The sequence below is a fragment of the Melospiza georgiana genome, chromosome 16 (genome assembly GCF_028018845.1).
Source record: "Melospiza georgiana isolate bMelGeo1 chromosome 16, bMelGeo1.pri, whole genome shotgun sequence".
Classification (NCBI taxonomy): domain Eukaryota; kingdom Metazoa; phylum Chordata; class Aves; order Passeriformes; family Passerellidae; genus Melospiza; species Melospiza georgiana.
Window position 1 is genome coordinate 16277976 of NC_080445.1, and position 27488 is coordinate 16305463.

Below are 27488 nucleotides of genomic sequence, written 5' to 3' on the forward strand. Positions count from 1 at the left end.
AAGATCTGTCACCTTCAAGGCCCTGCATTAGGGATGGGGTCAAAATACACTTCTGGCTTTGTTCATCTGAAGTGAAAAGTCAGGCAGCCAGTGTGGTGAGAAGGTCAGAGGTTCAGTGTCTGCAGTGGCAAATTTCAAGTTCACAAACACATTTGGCAGGGAGAGAGAGAGGATATCCGTCCCACGACATGAAATGCCACTGTATGGTGCTCCATCTTAAGTCTTTCGTTCGCCTCTTCCCCATTTTCTTGCAGTTGAGAGAGCAAATCCCCTCATAGTAGTACCGCCCCTACAGCCGCCACCACCTCAGATCAGAATCGGTGTGCTGTGAACCTGCACCTGAGACAGAGTGGACCAGAATTCACGCGTGGGGGCTGCAGCCCACTGGGCTGTCAAGCTCTTAAAGCCCAGAGCTGAAGCCCCAGCCGCTAGTGCCATTGCTACGCAGGGCAGGGTCTGCAGGAACCTTTATCGCAGCGCTGGGGCAGCAGCGCCCCTGCCGCAGCCCGCCCCGCTTCGCCTCAGGCCCTTGCGCCCGTCCCGCCCCACGCTGTGACGCCATCGCCGCGCGCCGGCGCTGCCCCTTCCCGCCCGTCCACGTCACTCTCGCGCGACGGGCGCGGAGCGGCGGCGGCGGCCGAGATGTGAGTGCGGGGCGGGGGCTGCGCCATCCGCGTCCATCCGGCCGGGCCGCGGCCCGACCGGCCCCTCCGCCGCGCGGGGCGCCGGGGGGAGCGCGCTGGGGCCGCCGAGGGGCGATGGTGGCGCGAGGGTCGGGGATGGGGCCTCGGAGCCGCGGCCTCCCGCGGCCGGAGGCGGGGAGGGCAGGGGAGGGAGGGCCGGGGCGGGGCCGGCCGGGGAGCTGGGCCCGGGTGTCGGCGCCGCCGCGGCCCGGCCTGCGGGAGGAGCGTTGTGCGGGCCCCTGGGACGGGTTGCTGTGCTGATCTCGCGGCCCCAGCCCCGCGGCTGCTGTACCGGACCCACGGCGGGCGGATCTGGCTGCCCGCGCTCCGCGGGCCGAGCGGCCGTAGAGGGCAGACTAGTGCCGGGCGCCGAACCCTCCACACGCCAGGAACTGTGCCGCTTTGCAGCTGAGGACCTGGAGCAGACTGTTAGTACAGGACTCGCCTGTAGCTCTACGGGAAGCCTGAGGGCGAGCGAGTTTGCTTCCTTTGCCACAGAACTGCTGCTCTGAGTGTGCAGATTCTGTCGCTAAAGCAGAAGCGTGTGTGAGATGGACGTTTAGTTTGTGTCGATTGCTCTGTAGACTTTCTGGTTTTGGGTGGGTGCCCCCAAACCAGCTATTTTTTAGCGAGTGAGAGATTTTTGATTGTACGGAAGAAGTATGTCACTTAGAAATGCAGTGTTGTTTAGCCTTGTGTGAGGACTGTGATTTATTCTTTCCACATTTTCCAGTGAATGCCTGAACTTGTGCACGTGAAAATGCCCACAAGGTAGGGTGAGGTTTCCAACTAAAGTGAGTTTGGCCAGATGCATTCCTGAGAAAGGATTAAAACCACTAGTTAGTTTGGAGACTGCTTATTCGGTGCATCATTTGGTGAATGTTCCAAAGCCATGTGGCTGATCTGCCTGGGAGGTGCCTGTCCCAAGGAGCAGTAAGCAGTGAAACCTGAAAGGAGATTGTATCCAGGTGAGGGTCAGGCTCTTCTCCCAGGCAATGGGCAACAGGACAAGAGGACACAGACTTGAGATGCACTGGGGAGGTTTAGATCAGGTAAGGAAGAATGTCTTCACAGAAAGGGCCATTGGGCCCCTGGAAGGGGATGCCCAGGGAGGTCGTGGAGTCACCGTCCCTGGAGGTGTTCATAGAACGTGCTGCATCCAGTCTTAGTGCTCTGGTCTAGTTGACATGGTGGTGTTGGGTCAGAAGATGGACTTGATGGTCTCACAGGTCTGTTCCAATGTAATTGATGATGTGATTCTATTTCCTGCCTCAGCAGCAGGCTGGGTAACAGCAAACATGCTGGTCTTTATCTCTGTTTCCTCTTCTCTTTTCTCCCAGAAGGGGTAAAACCAGATCTGACTCTTGAGTACTAACAGTTTTGTGTGCTGATAACATCATGAGTTTGATAGTGCACGGGTGCAGGAGGAGCTGATGTGCAGGCAGAAATAAGCCAGACCTGGCTATAGGATATTTAGAAGAAAAATGGGCTCTGGGGTGACCTAATTACAGCCTTCCAGTACCTGAAGTGAACCTGCAAGAAAGATGGAGAGAGACATTTTACAAGGGCCTGGAGTGCCAGAAGGGGGAACGGCTTCCCACTGACAGAGGGCAGGTTTACATTAGAGATTAGAAAAACATTCTTCCCTGTGAGGGTAGTGAGGTCCTGGCCCAGGGTGCCCAGAGAAGCCCCCATCTCTTGAAGTGCTCAAGGCCAGGTTGGAGCAACCTGGTGTAGCGAAGGCCATAGCTGGGGTGTTGAAAAGTGACGAGTTTTAAGGTTCACACCATCCCAAACCAGTCAGTGATTCTGTGATTTAATTAAAGGAAAATCTTAGGTTTTCTGGTCTTGTGAAACCAGGAACCTGTCTGTTCTGTGCCACCCAGCTGGGCTCATGCAGTAGCTTTATGAACTGCATCCCCCTCAGACCTTGCACTGGAGAGGCACAGAGCTGGATTGAAATGCCCTAAAGCTCAGTGGCATACACGGGTCTGCTTGTCTTGGCTCCCTTTGCAACGCCCATGGGACAGTCTGCTTTCTTCCTGCCACTGGTGCTAGAGGAGACTTTTCCTTTCCCAGCAACTTGCTCCAGTGGCACACCTGTGGTGCGGGTTTCCTGTCCTCCATGCAGAAAGGCCACGGGTGGTTCTTGGTTTCTGCAGGGAGCTGGGTTTGTGAATATTCATTTGTGTTGTTTCCTGCAGTTGGTTTATTAGGGAAAACTGTGAACCTGAAAATCAGGAAAGCAAGTTTGGCTGTTCAGAAGTAATCTCTTCCCAACCATACATTTAATTGCAGTTCAGAGAATAAAGTAATTGCTTACCAGAAGCACAGAAGCAAAACGATTGTTGGGTGCTGTAAGCTGTCAAAGGTTTTTTCTTGTTCGCTCAGTTTGCCTGTGTGGGGATGGAGATGTTTCCAGCATCTTGCATTATTACAGTGCGTGTTGGGTGCCACTACAGATAAGGCTGGCATCTCCAACACACTTCTGTTCATTCCCTGAATGTTTAATTCCTTGGTACTTGAGGGTGTCATATTCCTTTAGAGGTTATTAAAATATTAGAGACAGGTCTGTAATGCTGATTTTAAGCAATCCCCATGGAATAATCAAAATGTTACATGTTTGTAGATGTTGCAGATTTTGTGATGGATGCAGCCCTCATATAGTAAACATCTGGAAGTCAACTAATGCCCAGCATTTCAGTGCTAAATAGAGGTGTTAAATCTGTCTCCTTTTGGATCGAGAGCAAAGAGAGAACTGGTTCTCTGAATCCAAGAGTTAAAAGTGAGATGTGAGCCACGAGGCCCATTCTGCCACTATGGGTATCTCTGAAGGGGAAAAGGAGTTACCAGGATTAAAAAAGAAGAGCTTGCTATAACTTTTTCTAAAGTACCTGGAATTGCCTAATGCTTTAACTCCACAGTTTCAGTAATCCCGAGTTAAATTCAAAGTTCAGTGGTTTTTGTTGCTGTTCTGGTCTATATTTGGGTGTGGGGCTTTTGTTGTCTATGTATTTTTTTAATTAAGCAATTAAAAAGCTTGCTTTCTGCAACTTGTTGTTGAAGGGCTCCCTCACCAACCAAGCGCAAGGACAGGTCAGAAGAGAAATCGAAGGACCGGTCCAAGGACAAAGCAGCTGCCAAGGAATCGAGTGAGAAGGATCGCGGTCGCGACAAAACGCGCAAGAGACGCAGTGCCTCCAGTGGGAGCAGCAGTACCAGGTGGGTACTTTTATGGGAGCATCAAATGACAGCATTTTCAGAAATCAGTACCTTTATTTGTGGTAGTCTTGGGCCTGTTGAAAGCTTGTGTTGTGTTAGTCACTGTGTGATTTTTGTCTAACTTGAGAGGGTTTATATTTTAAGTATGAATTTCTTTGGTTATCTGGTGAGCTGTGGAGTTTCAGTCCCAGTTACTCTCTGTAACTGTCCGAAGTTTCTCAGCCATTGTTTTTCTAGGTATTCCACTAATTGTTATTCTTCTCCCCCTTGAAAAAGATCCCGTTCCAGCTCAACTTCCAGCTCAGGGTCCAGTTCCAGCACTGGTTCTAGCAGTGGCTCAAGTTCCTCATCTGCCTCCAGCCGCTCTGGGAGCTCCAGCACCTCGCGCAGTTCCAGTTCGAGCAGCTCTTCTGGCTCTCCCAGTCCTTCTCGACGGCGGCATGACAACAGGCGACGGTCCCGCTCCAAGTGAGTTTCATTTGTCTTCTAGGAATTGCCACATGTCACATTAATTCCATGTAGAATGCAAGATTGTGATCAGAACAGACTGTTCTCTGAAGCCCATTTGCTTTCTCCATAACTTAGAGATGTGAATTTTGTTAGAATGGATGTGCTTTGTTTCCTTAGAATTCAAACATACACGCTGTAGGAACATAGGTTAAAAACCTAATTTTTAGTAGTTTAAAAATTTTAGATACTACATTTTTTAGAGGTGGTTTTAATCAGTGTTTCCTTAGTAGTATGGGTCTAGATCAGAGTAAAGCTGTTCAATTCCTCTAAACTACAGCCATGACTAACAGAAAAATCAGGGCTAAAACCAGCATGTATGTGTACATATGTATATTTATATTCTTATTTATGAAAAATAAAATAGGAAGGAGGGCAGAGGAAGCCCCTGTAAGGGTAACATGGGAATCAAGCTATCTTAATGTTTGTACAGTTCTCCTTTGTGTAAGGCAATGAAGGCTGATAAAAATCTGCATAAGGTTGTCTGGGTTTTCAGTAATTGATGGACTTTAAGATTAGGAAGAATCATAAAGATTAATCTATTAAAAAAAAACCGTATGTAGAAAATTTAGGTTTCATTTCAGTTGTTTTTTAACTGCAAAGACATTGTGATATGCAGCTAATTTTAAATAGATTTGTTTACATTTTTTGACCTCTGTAGTCAGTGGAAGATATAGAAATGCAAATAGTTGAATCTGTTCATTGCCTGGTTGTGGTATGCTGTGACCTTATTTTGCCTCTTCAGTTGTTGAGGCAAAGAATGTTTTTGTGTTTACAACTGGGAAATGCTTTAGCTATGACCTCAACTTCATAGAAGTGCTTGCTAAATTTTGTGTTTGTTACCCTAGTTGCAGTGAAGTTAAAAATTTGCAAAAAAAAAAAGTTTTCGAATTTCAAAAGGTTCTAAAGCAAAAGCAGACAAATGCAAGTCCTGAGGTGTTTCTGAGTGGAACACCCTCACCATCACCCCAACACTGTAACTTCTTCAGGACAAAGATGCCCTTCAATAAAAATGGTATTTTTGATCATGTGATAATGACTGGCTTAGGTTTTGTCCTGCATGTTCCCTGAAAACTGTAAATGTTTTCTGTTGTCCAAATCAGGTCCAAACCACCCAAGAGAGATGAAAAGGAAAGGAAGAGGCGGAGCCCATCACCCAGACCCACAAAAGTGCATGTTGGAAGGCTCACTAGAAATGTGACAAAGGTAATAATGGCATGTTCCCTTGCAGTCAAGCATTTGTGTTCTTCTATGAGAATGTGTGAGTTGCTCTTTCAAAGCTCTCTGAACCTTGGTTACTAGTGAGTTGCCAAGGTGTTGCTGTTAGATATTGTTTCTTTGTGTCCACGTTGATCAGTGAGGAAAATTTTCATATGATTTTACTGAGTCAAATACCATGAAGCCTTCTGAGAAACTGTAGTGCCTAAGAAGTCTGCCTGTTTTGTCAGTATTTCAGACCTTATATTCTGCTTTACTAGGAAGAAAACTATAGAATTTGGGACAACAACTGAAATTGCCTTGGAGGTATAAAGGATATTGGGCAGTTCTTGATAAAGGATCTGCAGAGAGCTGGTCTGGCTTGAGTTGTCTTTGCTAGAATATAGTTTAAAGGTCTTCAGGGGTAAAAAGTTTAGGCTGCTGAAAAAATAAGGTGCTGTGGATTTACTGCTCTGGGCCAGCCAGGCCTGGCTGGTGAGTGTGCTCTGTGTTAATAAGGCTCAGTCTCTTTCTCTCTCTCTCTACAGGATCACATCATGGAAATTTTTTCCACTTATGGAAAGATTAAAATGATTGACATGCCAGTTGACAGGCTAAACCCACACCTCTCCAAAGGTTATGCTTATGTGGAGTTTGAAAACCCAGATGATGCTGAGAAAGCCCTGAAACACATGGATGGAGGTAGGTACTGACCTGCAAGGAGCCTGTGGGCTTTAAAAGTTTCAGAGTAGATGGATTTGATCAGAAAATGAGTTAGAGGTGATGGGGATGTCTTTGGTGAGCAGATATAAAGTACTGTCAGTTTTCAGCCCAAATAGCTTTTGTGAGGTTCAGGACAGATCCAAGAAACCACAGAACTATTAAAACTAATCTTTTTTTCAAAACAGTGAAAAAAAAATTTTAAGCTTATATGAAAACCTTTCCAGGTTTACATCTGAACTGCAGTTTGGTGGGATTAGATAAAGAAGTCTAGTAGGTGTGAGGACTATGTCATAACAGCCCCTGAGCAGGGTGTGGAGCTCCGTGGGCTGATCCCACTTCAGTTGCTTCTGACAAAGCATTGAGTTGCAGTGATATGATGTCTATATGTTAGGCTGAAAAATACTTACTTCTCCCTATTTCTGTGCTGCCCTACAAAGGCCAGATTGACGGTCAGGAGATCACAGCCACAGCTGTGCTGGCACCACGGCCTCGGCCGCCGCCCAGACGCTTCAGCCCCCCCAGGAGGATGCTGCCGCCGCCGCCCATGTGGCGCAGGTCCCCCCCTCGCATGAGGAGGAGGTAAGAGCTGGGACAAGGCTGTTCTTTCTCAGTAGCAACTCGTTATCGCTGGAAGACTTGGCATGGGGACAATCCTGTTGGACTTCCCTTTCCCCTGCAAGTGACAGTAACACATCTTGGGCATTGCTTGAACCTGGGTTGCAGTTCCTAACTCATGAGCTCCAGGGTGCCTGCTCTGGTCTGCATCCTGAGCACAGTCTCTGGGAAAGGTCTCACCCTTCCCACCCTTCCCAGCCTGTTCTGTGGAATGCCTTCTGCATAAAGGCTTGAAGATGAAATGGGAACAGACTTTGGCTGACAGAACACTTGTGGCAGGCTGTGCCAGCTTCTTCTTTCTTGGAAGCCCTTATACCTCCCTCCCTCCCTCCCTTATTTCTGAATGGGCACATGACCAAAAAGCAGTCCTGTGTCAGGTGAGTGGAGTACACTGGCCCTAAGGTGTGATCTGACAGTTGTGCAACTTGGAGCTGCCTGATTGTGCTCAGGTAAGTTCTGAGTCTTTGGTGTTTACATGTGTTCAAAATATTTTACTTGTCAGTAGTAACTTGATTGCTGAACAACTTTCAGCAAAGGTTTAAAAATGAGCAGTAGTTACTGTGGCATAAGATCCAGGAGGCTTCTTGGTGCTCAGCTTTTGCTGAGATCTCACAGATGCAGGTTTGCCTCCTTTGTAATCTCTCCTACTCCATCTTCTACTGTCCTGTTAGCTCTGCTAGTATTCTGTGCCTGGAACTTCTGTCATAGCAGTAACTATACTGATATGGCTGTTGGTTGTAGTACTGAGAAGTTGAAGCTGAACTACTTCTGGAGTAAGTTTCCTCTAAGGAGCTTGTAATGTGAAAGGATTTGGGTAAATCCTTGCCCTGAATATCACTCTTTCAGGAGTCAAAGATTACTTCAGGTGAAGGAGGATCTGATGACGTAGGATCTGAGTTCATTTTCCTTGAGGAAGAAGATAAGTTTCTTGTCTGTTGTTCAAGTATTAATAATTTTTTCTGGTTCCTTAAGCAGAGGGAGGATAGCCAGGCTGTGTCCTCTATGGAGCTGTGTTTTGCTCAAGCTCTTTTCCCATGGTGTGTGAGGGATTTTGGCAGGAGGCAGGGAAGTGTTTTTAAGAAGTTGGTAGCTGAGCTGACCAATTGCTTGAACGTGTTACCTGTCTCCTAACAGAAGCTTTCTCCTCATTCCCTGGCAGGTCCCGCTCCCCTCGGCGCCGGTCCCCCGTTCGCCGGCGATCCCGATCCCGCTCTCCCGGGCGGAGGCGCCACCGCAGCCGCTCCAGCTCCAACTCCTCAAGATAAAGCAAAAGGACTGGACAGCTTTTTACTTTTTAACTTAAATCCCATCAGGTGGAATATTGTCCCTTTTTTTTATAATGAGTCTGGGTGAGGAGGAGTGAGAGATAATCCTGGCAGCGAAGGCAGTGTAAGAAGAGAGAGCACCAGTTCCTGGCCAGTAACCTTTGCTGTGAGGCTTCTGGATTCCTGGCATTGAATTGAAATTATTTAAAAATGGCTTTGATTTTAAAGGCTGAAAAACCATCTTTTCCAGGTAGAGGGAGGGAAAAATGTTTCAGCCTGTCTTTCTCCAGTTAGCAGCTGCTGCTTGGTGATTGTAAACGTTTAGCACGCTGTACAGACCAGCATGTAAATCTTGAGCTAGTTCAGAACCCCAGTGAGTAAGGCAGTGAGCCACATACCTTGATCTCCAGATGCCAGCACAAGAGTTTATCAGGGCAGCTGGAGCCCAGACCTGCCTGAGACTTAATTCAATACAAAATTGCTTTGTTCCAGTTCCCCTGGATGGTTAGTTTCTGCAGAGTAAGCTTTTCTGTAATGCTTACACCAGGCAATCACCACAGAAACAATGGTCCAGCCCAGCGAACATGACACTATAGAGAAGTGGAAAGCCTAAGAAATGTTCTGTACCTGCCCCCTTAAGTGATTTCTTTCACCTTTTTGTTGAGGGTATTGGTAAAAGCTTCCTACTCCGCCTACAGTGAAACAGCTTGCTTTTACAAATCCCCAATGAGTGACTGAGCACCAACCCCTTGGAAACTGCAAAGCAGAGAGGGAGGCTCGAAGCCATGACGCTGCCTGGATTAACTGGGGTTCACACAGGGAAAGGCAAAGAATTTACCACCTGTTGTACAGTCGATACTATACAGATTTTTTTTGTTTTGTTTTGTATAACTTTGTATCCTTTTGGCCCATGTTGTGTTTGTACTTGTGTAGGACAAGCAGTTCTGAATAAAGCAGTAGGGTTGAGAAGGGCTGTGCGCCTCGCTGCCTCGCGGTGCGCGGGGGGCGGGGCCGCTCGGGGGGCGGGGCCGCTCGGGGGGCGGGGCTCATGCCCCTTCCGCGGGCTGGCGCCGCTCATTGGCTGCGGCGCAGGGCGGGCGGAAGCGGGGCCGCCGAGCGCTCCCCTCAGTGTCATGGCGGCGGCGCTGGCGCCCCCCGGGCCGGGAGTCGCTCTCGATCTGGGGCTGGAGTCCGTCCTGCGGGAGGCCGTGGCGGCTCTGGACCGGGCTGGGGAGGGGTTGGTGGCGGCGCTGGGCGCGGTACGCGCCGCTCTGGCGGCAGCGGGCGGCCCAGCCGCGCTCGGGGAGCGGGAGCGGGCGCTGTTCGGCGCCCTCCTGCGCAGGCTGGCCCGGGCGCCTGGCGCGGCGCGGCCCCAGGGCCTGTGGCAGTGCTGTTTCCTGGAGGGCCCGCCCGGCCTTGTCCTCTGCGTGTTGCTGGAGGCGCTTGGCTCTGCGGGGTCAGTCCGCTCCCCGGGGCAGGCGGGCGGGGGTGTCTGGGGGTGCCTTTCAGCTGGGCTCGAGTGCGCAGGGGGACGGGGATGTGCGTGAGTGCGGACAGCCCTTACCCCGCCCTGAGTGCCTTCAGACACGACACAGAGTTTTGTCAGTCGTGTTTGTTGAAGGTCCTGAATGTTTGGAGTCGAGGAAGCTGCAGATAAAAAGATATTAAAATCGCTTTTTTTTTCTTTTTTTTTTTCTTTTTTCTTTTCTTTTTTTTTTTTTTTTAATCCAGTGTAGCAAAACAGAGGCATTTCAGTAGTGATACCACAATAGAAAAGCAGTAGCATGCAAATCTTATTTTTACCATTTAAAAGAGGCAGGAGCTTACAGTTATTTTCTTCCAGCTCTGGCCTCGACCCGAGGGAGGTAGTTGAGGTCCTGGAGCAGTTCCTGCAGCAGGGCCGGCTGTCAGCATTGCTGTGGGAGGTCTGTCAGCCGCAGGTACAGGCAGGCTGCCTGGAACTGCAGGGCACCCTGCTCAACAAGATCGTCTGTTTGCCCGACCATGTGAGCAATAAACTCCTGGGGAAAAACCCACCAGTGTTCTTCCCACAGAACTACTTCCCTCTGCTGGGTGATGCAGTTCTCCAGGTGCTAGAGAAGATCTCTGACTCTCTGCGGGGTAAGGCTGCAAGGATGACTGTACTGTAAGGTCGTTTTCTGAAGAAGTGTTTTGGGTATGGACCTCATGTCTGCTGCTTGAAATACAGATGATAACTGAGGCCTTTTGGAATCCACCAAATGCTGTAATATTCCAAGCATTTAAACAGCATATTCTGTTGCTAAACTTTGTTGTGGTCACTTTGTGTGTTCTAAAGGAATTGTTTGGGAGATGTGAGTGATACTGAATCAGCCAGTGGCATTGCCACCCATGCCATCACATTAAAGTGGAACTGAGTTGCTTTAGCCTTCTGCCTGTCACTGTAACTTAATACTGAATGCTGGTTTATGCCTGAAGGCAGGTAGCGGAGGGAGGAAGAGATGATGCTTGAAGAGAAAATGTCAGTGTGTTTTCATAATGCAGCACTTTTGGAAGTCTCTGCACCTCCTGCTGAAGGTTGGTTGGAGGATGCTAGTGGCATGCTTACTTAAGCTTATGTCTGTTTTATCCCAGGTGGCTTGGACTGCTCCATCTCTTTTGTTTCTCATGTCTTGGGGAAGGTGTGTGTTCATGGATGGCAAAGTGAGTGTTTTACTGTGCTCTTTTGGAGAGGGGGAAAGTGTTTTAGTGTATTAGCATGGGAGGATGACTGTTATGATCAGTGGAAGGAATGGGAGACCAACAATTTGATTTGGAGCTGTTCTGAGCTGAGCTGCACAGACTGCTCTCTGAGGCTGCTCAGCTTGTCTGGTAGATATGTCTTGTGGGAGCTTAGAACTTCAAAGCTACTGAATGCAGTAGTTAACAGGGCTGGGGAAGAAGAAGAAGGAAGATTTTCTGGCTCTTTACTGTGATGAGGAATTCTGGCCAGTTCCTTAGGCTGCTTAGGGTGGTTCTTACCAGTCAGTTCTCCATTTCTGTTTTGAGCATGAACAAAGAGGAGCAGCAGAGCTGGGGAAGGATCTGAAGCACAGTCAGAGGAGGAGCAGCTGGGGGGGCTCAGGGTGGAGGAAAGAAGTCTTAGGGGGAACCTTCTCACTCCACAACTCCCTGACAGGAGGGTGCTGCAGGTGGGGGTCAGGCTCTGCTCCATGGGAACAAGGGACAGGACAAGAAGAGATGGCCTCAGACTGTGCCAGGGAGATTTAGATCAGATATTAAGGAAAACTTCCTTGCAGAAAGCGTGGTCAGGCATGGAACAGACTGCCCAGTGTAGTGGTGGAGTCACTAAATCCATAGAGGGAGTTAAAAGGCATGTGGATCTGGCATTTGGGGACATGGTTTAGTGTTGGCCTTGGCAGTGCTGGGTTATAGTTGGACTCAATGGTCTTAGAGAGATTTTCCAACCTAAATGATTCCATGATTCTAGTTGTATTTGTACTGCAGGAAAAATTTAGAACTTCAAACTGTACATTGTATTTTTTTCATGTTGTGAAGATCTTGAAATTCTCAGGTTAGTCTCAAATGCCATTCTATCAGCCTGCTCATCTGGGTTTTTGCTGTTTTCTCTTGTGCTTCAGAGGAAATTCTGGGAGTTTTGGTGCCCCGCCTGACAGACCTCACCAAGTCAGACTGCATCTGGCAGAGGATATGCTGGCAGTTGGTGGAATGTGTGCCAGACCGCTGGATGGAAGCAGTGGTCCTTGGTTTTGTGCAGAGAGCACCTGGGTAAGAACTCTGCTTTCTCCCTGATCCACAGGAAGGGCTGGAATTGTCACAAATACTTGCAGAATTGGTCTCTGATAGGTGCTCTGTTTGTGTAGGTGGTTTTTACACTGCCATTTCCTAAAAGACTCAAGGGATAAAGTAGTTGATTGTTGCCTCTTAGGGAGGACCTGCACCATTTCTTGAGTATGTTCATTTTGACATGCAGTGGAAAAACAAGAAAAACAAGTGAAAGCATTCTTTGCCATGACTGGATCACTGTCTGAGTTTAGAAGTATTCTAGAGACTTAGTTGCAAATAGCTGCTCTCAGATTTTCCTGTGATTAGGAGCAGCATGACAGCAATAACATGGATTCCTGATGTTTTATTTTTGTCTTGTTAGGGCAGAGGTCTTGTCCAGATTGCTGGGTAACCTGGTTGTGAAGAACAAGAAGGCTGAGTTTGTGGTGGCACAGAAGATGCTGCTCTTGCAATATGGCCACACGGTGAGGACTCTGTGGGGAACAGCAGTGTAGTAGTGCCAGGTTTTCCCTGGTACCAATGTAGTTCTTAGCTGAGCCTGAGGAAGGTTTAACTCTGCATTCCAAAATGAGTCCTCAGTCTCCCCACATTTGTGCAGCTGTAACAGAGTGGGAGTGGTGAACAGTGGCTTTTAAATCATGGGATTCATGTGCTCTCTCAAGGTTAATGGTGATTAGTGAAATGGCTGTACTCCTCTGGAACCAAGTGATTATTTGCACAAAGTTTCAGAATTTTGGGGAGCTGAAGGCATTAAATTATTCTAGAGTCTGAAAGAGGAGATTGAAACAGCCAGGATCAATCCTTGGGAATAAGAATTATATTAAAGACATGAGATAAGGACCGTTGGGTTTTCTCCTGTGCACCTAAGTTTGTCATGGGCTATTAGGAGCTATACTGTGGCTTGTGATGCTGTTGTGAGAGTTGTTCTTTAGACTTCACGAGTTCCATGTTTGCCTTGGGACTGTGCTGGTTTTGTTGGTAAAAAGCTGTACTGTATTTCTGTTATGATTTTCCATGTATTTCATCAGCAACTGCATATGTGTGCTTGCTTGTTTTTTAAAATTTGTTTACTTTTCCATCTCTGAATGTTGTCAACCAGTGCCTTAGAATGAAGTTTAATGTAGTAAATAAAACCAGACCCTTGTCATTGCTGGATGACAGCTTTATAACCAGTTGAAGCAGGAGTTGTGGTTTCCTTGCAGACAGCAGTGCTGCAGAACCTCCTTGGCTACCTGGCCCTGGACAGCGGCCGGCGCCCCTTGCTGCTCAGGGTAAGGGTCCCTGAGTGGCTGCTGAGGTGTCTGATGGGGAACATTCTGTGTGTCTGGGGGTGCACAGTTTGGGTTCTGGTTTCTGGTTGCTGTTCATGAGAGTGAGGGAAGCCCAGCTATATCACAAGTGAGCTGTGATCAATGAATCAAAGCTTTCTGCACTGCTGGCATTAATTTTTCGTATTTAATTGGTCAGTCGTCTTCCATGTAGCAAAACTAGTGAGGGTTGGGTTCTGACAGATGTCCCATGTCCTCTGTCCTTCTCAGCTTCCTCAGTAGCCCTGTTAATGTGGCTGGGCACATGGCAATAAGGGATCAAATTGGTGACAGTTGTCTGTTTACCAAATGGTTGATGTTTCAGACTCTCTCTCACACATATTTTCCTCAGTGGGAATGGCAGATATTCTGCCTCTTCAAGTCAGCAGTGTGATGAAAATTTTATGAAATCTGAATATCTGGAAATCCTTACCATTTTATCAAAATTTGTTTTCACTGTTTACATGTTCTAAGATGATATGGAAGGACTGACAGTTATCTAAAATTGGACTAAACTCAGATAAAACCTTATAATATCATACTGGGTTTTGATAATAATACTTTGCATTATATGCTTTGCATATAATATTTATTAAAGAGAAATAAACATGGCTTTTAAATTAAAAAAACCATTATATTTAACCATATTTTAATTGAAAGTGCAGTTCTTGGGTGGTCAAACACAGTACGTTTTGGGCTCTGAAATACAAAATTTGTATTTTTTTCCCTCTTTGTAGGGAGAGTAAAAATGTGCTTCAAAAATTACTTCTGTGAAGGAAAAGATCCATTTCAGGCCAACCTGATTTCTCTGGTGTAGGTGCTGCAGGACCTGTTGGAGACCTGGAGCAGCAGCAGTGCTGTGAAACACTCGCCAGCTGAGCAGCAGCTGTACATTAGCAAGGCCATCCTCATCTGCCTCTCCCACCTGAAGGAGCCTGAAATTGCAAGCTGCAGACAAGGTGGGGCTATATGAGAAGTGGGGCTTAGATTTTTTTTAGCAGAGTGTGTAGAAAAATATCTTGTTTTGATCTGTGGATAAGCAGAATTGTCCCATATTTACCTTGGCAAATGGGGTAACCTGCCAGAGTCCTCTTTAGCATTGATATGAGAGAATTCCAAGTGCATAACTTTAGGTTATGGAATTGAAGGAGGTCTGTCTTTGCCTTATGGTTCTTAGCTGAGTTGTGATTTAAAAACCCAGAATTTTTGTCGCAGGAAAACAAGGACTGACTCTGGGACTAGTGAGAGGAATGGTGTGATTTGTAACTTACAGGCTTAACCTTAGAGCACAGATGCAGCTCCAGACAGTCAGGGAAAGTAACTGGGGGTAAAAATCTGTTAGCTTGGTGTCTGACAGTCCATGGGCATTCCTCAGTGTGAAGTGAGCAGGTTGGTCACTGGCATGGACCTGGTTATGTGCTCACACATAACCAGTGCCTAGCACACTGAGGTCCTGGCCTAACTTATCTGTTTCTGTTGAAATTTTTTAAAAAAAGCTGTAAAATGTCTAGAATTGCTTATATGTGTGTGTGACTTATGGGGGATGTGAAGATTCACTTCAAGACTTGCTCATCTGTTTCATTCTAGAATTAATAAGGTGAATAAGCGACTTGATATGTATTACCAGTTCTGTAGTTTTATAGTCAGTTTTTTGTCTGACAGCTGTTGGAAATAGAAGCTGTCTGAGATGAAGGAGGTCAGTCAAACAGCAGTAAGCCTGCCTGGTGAAGCTGGCAACCAGTGTTCCCTGAGGGCTGAGAAATACTTGTGTTACCTGCCTGGTTGAGCTTAGCCAAAGTTAGGCAAATATCTGTCTCTATGTGATTCTTGTAGTGGTCAGAACTTGTAATGTCCTCAAAACATCACATTTATTTAAGTGACTCTGAAACGCTCTAAAGCCAAACTAGAGATTGGCTTGACTTACCATCCTTTTTTGTTTCAGTGAAAACCAAAATATTGGAAATTTAGAATATATTGTGATGTTTTGTTGACTTTGTGCTGGTGCTGAAGGGCACCACTGACACTGCAGAGAGGGAAGCCACAGTTCAGGGACCCTTTCTATCCATTATTGTGTGGTGAGTGGGTAAAACTTCCCTCAGGGAAGTACTAAAGATGGCTGTGTCTGTCTCTGTTTCAGAATTTCAAACATGCAACTGTTTGCTGGTTGTTTGTTTCAGAGCTTCTGACAAGCATGATGGAGGGTGTGAAATGCCACTTGGAGAGCAGTCTGCCCCAGCTGAGGCGTCTGGGCATGGTGGTGGCAGAGAGCATCAGCTTGAGCATAAACACCGAGGGGCCTGTCCTGAAGTTTGAGGTGAAGGTTTTACTGAAACTTATGGCTGCTGTGCTAGGCTTAGAGGAAGTAAAAGCTTTAACTCTATGATTCAGGGCATTAGAGCACTTTTTTATCTGGAAATAAGGAGAGGCAGTCACACCTTCAAAAAGAGAGAGTCTGTTTGCAAAAACCAATTGTATGTAATGATCAGGTGGCTGAGAGTTACCTCAGGAGTGCAATCTACTGGCAGAGGTTAGGATAAACTTGGTAATTAAAGTTTATCTTATTGCATGAGGGAATCAGAATCTGATTTGTGGGAGTTGAGGGGAGCTTCAAACCTAAAGCAGTGGTGAGCATTCAGTCCCTGACATGGTGGAAATATCCATTCTGAGCTGGGATTTTCAAGTCTGACATGGAGATATTTGCTCTGCTCTTTCCAGTAGAAATTATGTGACTTATCTGAATAAATCACATTAATTCTTTAAAAGCCTGCCACATTCCTCCTGTCACATTGCCATTTATTAAATGTTTGAAATATGGAAATAACATTCAGACAAGGTGGCATCAGGTACCTCAAATATAAGGACAAAGATTACAGCTGCCTGCTGCTGTCAGCACAGGGATTGAAACAGGATTGGTGAGGGTTCATCTGCTCATGATTTAGTCCATGTGTATTACAAGGGTGAAATGTTGAATGCTGGGCATATTTGCAGTAAGTAATAGAATGCAGCAACAGTTATTTTGAATGTCTAGTATGAAGAGGACGATGAAACAAGAGAATTGAAGTCCCTTCTGGTGCAGACTCCATCATTCTGTGTTGTCCCCAGTCCTCCAGATAATGAGTAAGTTGTTGCTACTATTCACGCTGTCTTTTTGCCCTTCTCCATGCCTTTTTCCCATTACACACAAGAACCATGTACAGTATTCAAGATGTTTTATGTATTCTTAAACATCGTAATGCACCACCTTCTTACAATGTGATTTAGTTACATTCATAATTCAATTGGTAGTGTGTATTGAAATTGCCTGTTGATAGCTGCATGTGGTGAAACTGGGGTCTTGTGTGCCCTTTGGTACAATCAAATTTCTGTTTGCTTCTGTTTGCAATCATTTCTGTTTGCTTCTTGGAAAGCTGGTGTTTGTGTTGTATGCCCCCAGCCCATTCACCCATGACTAAAATCTGCTGTGTCTGTCATGCTAAAGACTGCTCTTAACTCCCAGAGCATCTGCTGAGGCTCTTTGAAGCACTTTTTGATCAGCTTTGGAGTGAAGCACTTTATGTTATTAGCAGATGAAGCTGTCCAGCCCTCCAGGGAAGTACAAAAGATTTATTGCTTCCATTTTAGGGGCATGATCAGCATAGTCAGCTGTTAGAGGCTGGTTTTGAGAATTAGAGAGATGAAAGGACAATGCCAAAGTCCACAGAAATGGATTGAGACAGAAAAAATATTCTCAATTAGTGTATTCATCCTATGCAAGATCTAGAAATTGTTAAAAATGTTTTCTTCCAATTTTGAAAAGTCATGGAATGGTTTGGATTGGAAGAGACCTTAAAGTCCTTTCCATTTCACACCCTTCCGTGGGCAGGGACACACACCTTCTGTTAAGAGCAGGTTGCTCCCAGCCCTGTCCGACCTGGCCTTGAATACTTCCAGGGATCCAGGAGCAGCCACAGCTTCTCTAGGCAGCTTGTGCCAGGGCCTGCCCACCATCCTAAGGAAGAATTTCTTCCAATTATCCAATCTAAACCTACTCTCAGTTCAGTTTCATTCACAGTTTCAAATCTGGTGCAAGTCAATGTGATCTGGTTTTTGGAGTCTTTCCTTAGCAGTCCCAGGTATTGTGCAGGGGTACACAGCAAACTAGCCAGTTAAGTTTTTTTAATCCATTGCTCTTCTGTTAGAAGATTCTGCTTATTTTCTCCCCTTACTCCATTCTCCTTCCCATACTTTGTGTCAGCCAAGCTGGGTGTGAAACTGCAGCAGGAATAATTATCTGCTGTTCTATTTAGGCAGCGAGGGTTGGTAGGGTGAGTAGTTTCTTCCTCGTAAGAACTATTACTGTATCCATTTTAAAATTTCTTGTTCCTCACAGCAGGAGTGAGAAAGCAGGCGCTGCACTGCCCTTGGTGCCAGAGAGGAATGAGAACTCCTACACAGCAGCCCCAGTTAAGGCAGATGAGGAGTCGGATGCTGAACTTGACAGGTATGGGGCAAGAAACAGGGAGGAAATGGGAAATAAATGGCAGATGTGGGGGAAAAGGATCTGTCAGTACCTGCATTTCTTGGCAATTGTTGTGATTTCTGACCTTGTTCAGCTGAGTGGTTTGCAGCAGAGCAGGTCTTTGCGTAGAAAATTGCATAGTCAATAAATTAGGCAAGGCCTGTGTTGTGTGCAACTGCTGTATTTGTTCCATTTGACTTAAATATATATTTCTTGGAAATTGTGGATGGATTTACCCATTTTAATGGTGGGCCTGCTTTATTCTGTCACTGTATGAAGAAATATATCTATATATGTATATAGATATTTGTATATATATGTTAATATGTATGTGTGTGTTTTATATATATATATGTATGTATATATATATGTATGTGTATGTATGTATATATATGCGTATATATATGTATATATATATGTGTATATATAATGTGTATATATAATGTATATATATATATATATAAAAATATAAATCTATAATGAAATCTCAAGAGTCAGTTTTAGTCTCTTGGTCATCTGTATCCTGTCCTTGACCAGGATATCCAGTTCCAGATCTGATCACAGAACTGCTCTTGCCCTAGAACTCCCAAGGTTCTCCCTCAGGCCAGGCTTCAGCAGTGCTGCTGAGTGATACAGGAGTGATGTGGTTACCACAGTGTATCCACTGGTTCTTTCTCTTTGTTTGGCTATCTGGGTAAAGCAAGAACATCTGTACCCATAAACTAAGCCCTACCTTTAATTCTTTTACAGTGATGATGACCTCATCCCTTATGATATGTCTGAGGATAAAGAGCTAAAACTTAAGGCTCCTATGTATATCCGAGACTGTATTGAAGGTAGGAGATTTTGGGCTGAGTCTTTATCTGTTTCTTACTGAACTTGGGACAGTGAACTCTTGCATGGGTTTATTTTTTCTGATCTAATTTGAAGAAGCTATAGAATTTTTTGAGTAATTTCAGTTTAGTTCCTAGTGCTTCTCATGCTGAGTGTCTGTACCAAGACAAATGATTGGCAGAAGGAAGTTTGAGTATGTACCCAAACACAGCCATTCTGTTAATAACTTCTGTTTGTCCTTTGATTTCAGTTCTGACTGGATCAAGATCTGAAGATGTGGACGAATGGGAAGCTACAGTCAAGGCACTTGAGAGCTTGGTTCGGAGGAATCCAGCAGCAACAAGAGAGGTGAAGTAATATGAACTAGGTTACAAGAGGGCTGTATTGCCCTTTGCTGTCACGAGGAGACTAAACATGCCAGTGGAGCAGAAGGCCTGGCTAATGTGTAACTGGGTTAAAGGCACACATTCACAAGCTTTCAGCTTGGAAGTAGAAGGAAATAGTTGCCTTGAAGGTGAGGCACAGGGGAACAGAGAAGCAGCAAAAGTGCTGGCAGCACCCTGCTGTCTCCAGTGCTCAAAATTAAACATAATACCAGTAGTGTTTGCTAGTGTGAGGAAGCTTCATGCTTTATGCTGGGCAGGAAAAACACTAAAAAATGAGATTACAGAGCAGCCATTTTGTATTTTGAATTGAAATTCAATTTGTTATTCCCCAGCGAAAATGGAGGCAAAATCAAATGCACTTCCCTATTTACTTGTACAAGCATAATGTCTTGTGGAGGGAGTAATTGGGTTGTACTGGTCAAGATAAAAAGCTCAGGGGAGAGGAATGTGGGACAAGGTCAGTGTGTGAAGAGTGCTTGTCACAGCTGCTAGTGAGCACTTGCAAGTGTCAGAGACACCAGCTGAGAAAGAGAAGGGCTGTGCTGCTCTACCCTTTAACCCATCTGTTACAGTGACTTCATTCAATGTCATAATGCTGTTACTTCTCCAAAACAGTCCCAGTGAAATGTGAACAGAGAATTGGCAGGTGGAGAATCTGTTCAGGGTTTTGGGAAATAAGTCTGATGGCATTTGGCTTAATGTGTTTTCTCTCCCTCTTAAGGAATGGACATGTTGCCTAAACAAAATACCTCCTTGTCTTTGTTTGACCATTAGAAGTGGTCCATAATTCCTATGAGGAAAAAGCCCAAACACCATCAGGCTTTTGATTCTTTTTTTCATACTTGGAGCAGGTTAGCGTGGAGCTGGCAAAAATATTATTGCATCTGGAGGAGAAGACCTGCATTGAAGGCTTTGTGGAGCTCCGTCAAAGAGCTCAAGTAGCTGTTTTAACCACAGACCCAATACCTGTGAGTTCCTCCTACTATTTTCCTTTTTCCAGTTGAAGCACAGGCAAAAATTGAAGGAGCTGAAGTCTCTTTCTCATTTGATAGAGGGAGCTGTCTGGGTGGTTGAACGGGTAGTTCAGGTCTAACAACATTTATGCTCCTGAAGAATCTGCAAGGAATGTCTGAACCAGTGGGAAAAAGAACACCCTGTCAAACAGAGGAACTCTGTGGAGGCCTTTGGTTTGATTGTACCTGAAAAGGCAGATCAGATAAGAACTTGTTGTACTGAAGGGTTTCACATAAAGGGAAGCTGGGGCACAGAGGGCTTCTACAGAGAAACACCTGACTGGTGACTGTAATCAGGGAATCACAGACTGGTTTAGATGGGAAAGGATCTTTAAAGTCCATCTCATTCCAACCCCCTGCCATGGCAGGGACACCTTCCTTTACCCCAGGTAGCTCCAAGCTCTGTCCAGCCTGGCCTTGGACACTTCCAGGGATCCAGAGGCAGCCACAGCTTCTCTGGGCAGCCTGTGCCAGGGCCTCAGCACCTTCACAGGGAAGAATTCCTTCCTAATATCCAATCTAGATCTATTCTCTGCCAGTTTAACATCTTTATCTTTTATGCTAGCCAGGCCCCAGTAAAAAGCCTCTGTCCATCTTTCCTGTAATGTTCTTTAAGTACTGAAAGGCCACAGTGATGTCTCCTAGCTGCTGTGGTGCTTGTTTGGGTACCTCTGCATAGGAGGGTGAGAAGAGTGATGCAGTCTCATCTGTCATTTAGATTTTTTGGGAGAATCTAGAAGTGAAAGTGTCTGAATTTCCCATTTGCACTGTGTGTTTCTTCCCATCTCTTGGAGGCTTGCTGTTACCTAACAGGAAGCAGAACCTGTGAAATTAAATGCTTTTAGAGTTAATGGGAAGGCTTTTTCTAGCATGGGTCTGTGCTCATTGTGCCCTGATTTTTCTGTACAGGTTGCAAAGTACTTGACCTCCCAGTTCTACTCTCTGAACTACAGTCTCCGTCAGCGCATGGACATCCTTGATGTGAGTGCTCTTACTTCCCACTTTCCTTCTGTCTGTTGCACTGGTGCTGAGGTGTATTGGGATTACCTTTTATTCCTCATGGGAGAAGGCAGAGGCATGGGAATCTCTTACATTACTATTTGTGTGTGGCATTCCCCTCTCATTCCTAACCCTGCTACACTCCATCACACAGGGATCTCTCCCCACAGAATGCAGAGCATGTGTTGGGCATTTATTTGCTTGGGAGAAGCCACTGTTTACTTTTACGTCATCAGTCTGTTTTATCTTCTCCTTCTGAAGGACAGTGATCTGTCTGTGACTCCTTCCACGCTTGAGTCTGAAGGAGGAGCCACTGCTCTGTTTCAGGGCTAAGTGACCAAGTGCTTGGTCAGTATCTCAGAGCCAGGTGGCTGTTGGAGGTCAATTTCCTGCTGTTCTTCACTCTGAAACTGTTGTGCCTTTCTGCCTTGTTGCTCCTGTCAGTTTGGATGCAGGGAATGCTTTTGTTGTTCCCTAGGAATTACCCATTTTTAACAGAACCTCTCTCTGTTTTATTTAGGTATTGGTTTTGGCAGCTCAGGAACTGTCCTGTCCCAAATTCCATGGGAAGACCAAACATTCTGGTGTCCAAAAGCCTTGTATCCAGCTCCTTCCAGAAAGTGAGAGCTCTAAGGGCTGGAGAAGAATTGTTGATGAGAGGATCAAAAGCAAGACTCGGAGATTTGTTACGGTGAGGCCAGAGGCAAACTAATGTAAAATCCACCAGAAATAGGGACACTTGGAGTTACTGCAAGCTCTGTCTGGAAAGAGCAAAATACCTGTGAAAGTGGACCCAGTCCAAAGGAAAGTTTGGATTTCCCCTCTCCAGCAGGGAGAGGAAGACAAACCTGAAATTCCTTACCTGGCTTTGAGAGATAATTGTTGTTCTGTGCTTGTTCTGAGCTTTTGTGGCCACTGCAGGGAGCTGTGACTTCACCTCACAATCCCAGGGCCTCCATCAGACTAGCTGCCTCTGGGCTACACTGTCTCAGCCTTCCTATTTTCCAGGGAGATAAATTGATGCCAGTTTCCTAGTTTTCAGAACTCCCCTGTGGTTCAGCCTGGAGAGTTGCCTTCCAAAACTCCTTTATCCTTTGCATGTTCTTACATCTAACTGAGCAGTACTGAAGCATATTGTATTGAAATGTTTAGGTGTGGAGAAAATCCAAAATGGGAAGTGAGCAATCCAGTTGGGAAACTGGTAGCCACAGGTGTACAAGCAGTAGTTGACGATGGGCTGTCTGCAAGGAATCTGTAGTCTTGACAGTGTCCAGTGAAGGGGAAGAACTGGATGCTGTATCTTGTGCCTAGACTTCATTTTTCTCTTGGACAGGGTCAGTCTCATGTGGAACTGGCTTCCTGCCCAAACGAGTTCAGTTCCGTTGCTGGATATTTCTTCTTCCCATTGATTCAGCACTTTGACAGGTAAGTGTGAACACCTTAGGATGTGGAATGTGGACATAGCAATGGCCAGAGTGAAGCTTTCTGCTTGTCCTGCTTGCCTCAAAGCAGCAGGCTACAGCCCAGGAGCTGTGCAGGAGCCCAGTGACACCACGCTGACACTTGGGTCCTTCACAAAGCTTGGGGAGGAGTGGATTGTGGTCTCTTGGACTTATCCTTTGAAATCTTGTGGGGCAGGAGTATGTAGGACCCTGCAGAAGTGAAGATCCATCAGCAGGTACTCGACAAGTAATTCTGGCAGCACCACACCAGTATCTGAGCCTCTACTGTGGGCTGGTTCACACAAACCACAGAGCTCAGGCTGCAGTCTTGAACCAAATTAGCTCCGTCTCTGGTAGATACTGGTCAGGGAGGAAAGATGAGAGCAAACAGCTCTGATCTCTGTTAACCTAGTAGTGCCTATATAATGGCTGTTGTTGTAGGGATTCAGGCTTTTGGGGACAACTCCCCCTTCATAACCCTCCTGACTGTTCCAAAGAGGCACTGATCATCCTTGTCAATGCTACACAACTCTGTGTCTTATACTTGCAGGCCTTTAACAACATTTGATCTCCTGGGAGAAGATCACTTAGTCCTTGGAAGGCTGGTTCACACTTTAGCAGTTTTGATGTACTTGGCTGTCAACACCGTGGTAAGGAAAGGCAGAGGGAAGGGGTGACTTCCAGCCTGGGAACTTGGAGTGTCTTCCAGATTAGCCATGTGCTTCAGGGCCTGCTGCACTGAGACTGGCAGCAAGTTGGAGTTGAGTGGGCTGAGAAGTTGTGAAATGGGCTGGGAAGAAATAGTCAGAAAATAGGCATGGATTCAAGCCACCCCTGCACTGTCTTTTGCTTCTTGTCAACTTCTTGGGGGGATTGGGCACATTATTTCACTTTACTGCCAAAGTTTCCACATCTGTAAAATAAATTCAGTTGTATCTAATCTTAAAAAAACCTTTGTTCAAGCATTTGGACAACACTCCCAAGCTCATGATGGGGTTGTTGGGATGTCCTGTGCAGGATAGGAGTTGGATTCCTGACCCTTGTGGGTTCCTTCCAGCTCAGGATCCATGAGCAGTATGTCTTGAGGCCCAGTTCTGCAGGGCAATGTGGATGGTATTCAGTGCTGCTGTCACAATCCTCTTTTGCAGGCAGTGACAGCAATGGGAAAGGCTCTGCTGGAATTTGTTTGGGCACTGCGTTTCCACACGGACTCGTGAGTTACTGTAGTTGTATACTCTCATTTGTAAAGATCAGCTGTGAACCAGCCTCCAGTCATGGTTTGTCTTTGTCCAAGACGAGCATCTGGCTCTGAGTGTCAGTGACTTAATGCATTTACTTTGTGCTCTCCTCCAGCTGTGTGTTCTTATGACTGTGTTTAATGTCAGCCCAACATATGAACTTCGCTGGTGTGTTCTGGTGTGGCAGTACAGCCATTACCTATAGAAAGGGTGACAAATTTCCTGACTACCTGTCCATGTGATAATTTCATCTGTGTTTACTCAGGGAGCTCAGAAAACTCTAGATTCAATTCCAGCATTCAATCTTGGAGAGGAATTAAGACCTGTAGCCAAAAGTCTGTAAACATCCAATATCTGTTTTGCTCTCAAGTGTGTCCAGGACTCTGAATTGTGCTAGGCTCCTGTGCACAGCACAGCAGGGGCTCTGTATGTGAGACACACTGCAAGATTACACCCCTAAGCAGCAGGAATATGGCAAAAGTTGTCATGCCATTTGAAACTGGAGAGCCCCTGAGGGGAGGAAGTCAATGCAGAGCATAAAGCTGCATTACCAGTTCAGTCCTTGTCCACAGGTATGTGCGCCAGGGCCTTTTGTCCTGTATCTCCTCCCTGCTCCTCAGTGTCCCTACGGAACGGATTCTGGCAGACATGACAGAAGAGCTGTTGGAGACTCAGTCCTGGCTGGGAGGTAGGACCTGGTGGGGTACAGCAGTGCTTTTCTGGTTAGTCTTTGTGCAGCATCTCTAATTGTGATGGCAGCAGTGATGTCCTGGCATTGTGCATCAGAGATCTGCATGATCAGCAAGTAGAGCACGTGTGTGCTGTAGAGATGTAGGGCTGGGGTACCTGAGGCATAAGCCAAGAACTGAGTATGGCATTACAGACTGTGACTGTCTTCACAGGCCACCTAGAAAAATCCCCAAAGACAGTCTGTGCCCCCTTTCTCCATCTGAGCAGACAACCACCCACCTCATGAAGCTGCAGGAAGTGTTGTCACGTTGCCTGTTACCCCCAGGCAGTGACTTTGGCCAGCAGGAACACACAAAGCTTCTACAGCCTGTTTACACCGTGTGCTCATGATGGGGTGTTAGAGCTACAAACAGGAGGAAGAGGAGCATGGCCTAGCATCTAGTTTCCTATTGTTGATGGAAAGAAAAAGCTACAGGAGACAGCAAATTACTTTAAATGCTGTACCCAGCACACCTTACATCAACACAGACTGTGTCTGTGGGTTCTGGCAGGCTGGAGCTGCACAGATCAGTGCTTAGGTACTGCAGAGAGCTGGAGTGAAAAGAACAACTAATGTTGAAGCCTTCACTGTGTTGTGAGGGTGATTCTTGTTATTCCCTGGTCTGGTTTCCTTCACCATTCTCACTTTCGGTGAGTCGCTTCCCAGAGGGAGCAAGCAGGAAGCAAAGTGACCCAGCAGGCCTCTGATCCTGGCAGGTTGGGGTGCTCTGTGCCCTTTGAACGGAAGAGAGCTGCCATGTGGGGCTGAAGACTTCACTTTTCCCATGACACTGTGTGCTCTCAGGAATCTGCTTGTCTCTGCATTTAACACTGCTGTTACCAAGCGAAGCCTTTCAGGAATGGATTTCCAGCATGAGGGTTTGCATAATCCATTTTCTGTGAGTTATTTTGGAGAGGAGGATGACCAAGATAGTAGCATCTTCTCATGCTTATGGGTAGTGTAATAGCCCTGTCTTTTCATCTAATGCTTTAGCATGAAAGCTGCATGGTTATTCCTGGTGGGAATGAGAGCAGGGTAAGATAACTGTTGTGGGTATACCAGAGAAAGGAAAACTGCTGTAGGAGTTGTTCAGAAGCCTTAAAGAATTCAGCTTCACATATGGTCAGGTGCAATTTAAGTGCAATTTAAAGGGCTTCTAGAGCTGCTTTCTGAAACACACCAGCTTCTTGGGCTGTGCCTTTGCTATTTATTGTAAGGCTGTTGGGGAAACAGTTCACAGGGAGGTACTGGGCCCTCCCTGCTGCTCCAACAGGTCAAGTCTGGCACTAGAGACCTGCTTCTGTGACTGAATCACAGGTCTGAGTTCATGGACTTGGCTGTTGCTTCATGACTCTTCCAGACAAGATTTGCAAGAGGAGTTGTGTATTAGCTGTGCTGTAGCTGGAAATGACAAGTGTCCTGCATGGGAGCCTCAGCTGCTATGCCTTTTATCCCCTTTGGTTTTAGCTTAAAGTATCTTTGTTTCTCCCATGTGTTTCTCTCATGGCCAAAGCACAGTGATGAACAGTGAGATAGGAAATGTTACACATGAAGTGCTTAGTAGAAATCCACAGACTTCTTTCAGTTGGTTGTTACATCCGGGCCTCTGCAAACTGCTGTAGTGTGTCCTGTGACTAACTGTTGTCCCTTCAGCCTGTTGCCTGCAGCCCTGGCACTGTCTGCCCTGGATGCTTTGGGACATACCAGCTATGGAGAGAGACTAGAATCCACTTGGGACTTGTCCATCATTACCCTTAGCTGCCATGCTGTTGAGCAGCCTGATCCTTCCTGGGGGAGGAAGGGAATACCTAAATGCTTCTAGGAAATGCCCTAGGAAAGGGCATTCCCTGAGGATCCCTTTGATTCCTCAGCAGCTGCCTTTGAGGGAGTTCCCCACCCCTTGCAAGTGCTCTCTGTATCTATGTCATGGGTAAGTGAGGTTTATGTCAGGACCAACAGAACACTCAGATGCTTTGTGCCTCCCATGCAGTGCCAGCTGTGCCAGGTCCATGCTCATGGAACAGAAACAGCACCAACAGCACTCTAAGCTTTTGAGCTTGTTCCAATCTGCCTTGTAACCTTCCTTTTCTGCAGAGGGAGTATGGAAGCACCAGAGTGCAGCTCTCCCTGGGTTATAAATAGCTGTGCTCCAGTGACATGAGTCATGTGTTTGGGCTGACAGTGCCGGGCTCCCAGCACACGGCTCGTGCGTACAGGATATCCTCACACAGGCTCCCTGCTCTTCCAGGCTCCCCTGCTCAGACATCCTGCATGCATCCTGGTTGTTACTTTGCAGGCCCATGAAGGGCCTCTGGAATAACAGCTGCTGGGAACAGCCTCACGCTGCCCTTATGTGCTGTGGGAAGTGTGCAACCCATTGATCAGAAAATTGGTCTTTCAGAGTGGAGAATATGCTGAACCTTGGGGCCTTCTCTCCCTGTTGGCATCCTGACCCCAAATTCAGGAAGGAGCACTGACCATTTTAGATTGCAAGAATGGCAGAGTGGAGACTTTAGACTTTGGAGAAGTGGATTTCTAGCTGCAGACTTCATTCACACTTGTAGCTCAGCTATACAAAACTTTTGTATAGCTCAAAATGACAAGTACAAATTCTGGCATGGAGATTATTCCATGGGATCCAAGGTCAGACAGTTTCTACAATGTTTCAGACCGTTTGTTTCTCCCTCAAAACTGGAGCACTGCCCCATGTGGCAGTCAGGGCTTGGCTGAACTCATGCTGCTTTACATGATGAAGTTTGTACATCTCTGCCTTCTGGCCTAATGCAGTTCCTGCAAGTCCCGATGTCAAAGCCCAGCCATAGGTGCAAATGCTGTTGTTTAGTTCTGTGATTGTCAGTAAAATAGTGAGAACTGTTAAGGGCACTTTTCCCCATTCTCCAATTAACAGTGGCTGCTTCTTTTGCAGATGTGATGGAGAAAGACCCCGATGGGGACTGCAGAAGGCTGGCCCTGCAAAACTTGCTGCTAATGGAGAACCTGAAAAAGAAACTTGAAGCTGTTCCTTCCTAGCTGAAGGGTAACA

General features: G+C 46.3%; 2 protein-coding genes across 3 annotated transcripts; both read left to right on the forward strand.

The window, feature by feature from the left end:
- Positions 1-601: 601 nt before the first annotated feature.
- On the forward strand, positions 602-9181 carry RNPS1 (RNA binding protein with serine rich domain 1). The gene is made up of 7 exons (XM_058035858.1): positions 602-644; positions 3750-3905; positions 4182-4373; positions 5516-5618; positions 6158-6311; positions 6770-6911; positions 8107-9181. Coding segments are annotated over exons 1-7 (855 nt in total). The 5' UTR covers positions 602-642; the 3' UTR covers positions 8213-9181.
- Positions 9182-9345: 164 nt separating this feature from the next.
- TELO2 (telomere maintenance 2) lies at positions 9346-27475 on the forward strand. 2 transcript variants are annotated; one of them, XM_058035917.1, is made up of 20 exons: positions 9346-9668; positions 10056-10333; positions 10826-10894; positions 11833-11980; positions 12360-12462; positions 13201-13269; positions 14123-14264; positions 15483-15619; positions 16334-16422; positions 17675-17785; positions 18554-18639; positions 18888-18985; positions 19875-19991; positions 20946-21017; positions 21556-21726; positions 22369-22460; positions 23028-23127; positions 23626-23690; positions 24288-24403; positions 27372-27475. In XM_058035917.1, exons 1-20 carry the CDS (start codon positions 9346-9348, stop codon positions 27473-27475), a joined length of 2490 nt encoding a protein of 829 aa, XP_057891900.1. The 2 variants fall into 2 exon arrangements, with proteins under 2 accessions (XP_057891900.1, XP_057891901.1); XM_058035918.1 differs by lacking the exon at positions 9346-9668 and having other exon boundaries at positions 9967-10333; positions 17678-17785.
- Positions 27476-27488: the final 13 nt, after the last annotated feature.

Excerpts from the sequence above, each read along its gene's own strand:
- RNPS1 (XM_058035858.1), top strand. Across the intron at positions 5,619-6,157 it reads TCACTAGAAATGTGACAAAG|GATCACATCATGGAAATTTT; the intron begins GTAATAATGGCA and ends CTCTCTCTACAG. Across the intron at positions 6,312-6,769 it reads CCTGAAACACATGGATGGAG|GCCAGATTGACGGTCAGGAG; the intron begins GTAGGTACTGAC and ends TGCCCTACAAAG.
- TELO2 (XM_058035917.1), top strand. The coding sequence starts at position 9,346 with ATGGCGGCGGCGCTGGCGCCCCCCGGGCCGGGAGTCGCTCTCGATCTG. Across the intron at positions 16,423-17,674 it reads CCCAGTCCTCCAGATAATGA|CAGGAGTGAGAAAGCAGGCG; the intron begins GTAAGTTGTTGC and ends TGTTCCTCACAG. Across the intron at positions 21,727-22,368 it reads AGACTCGGAGATTTGTTACG|GGTCAGTCTCATGTGGAACT; the intron begins GTGAGGCCAGAG and ends TCTCTTGGACAG.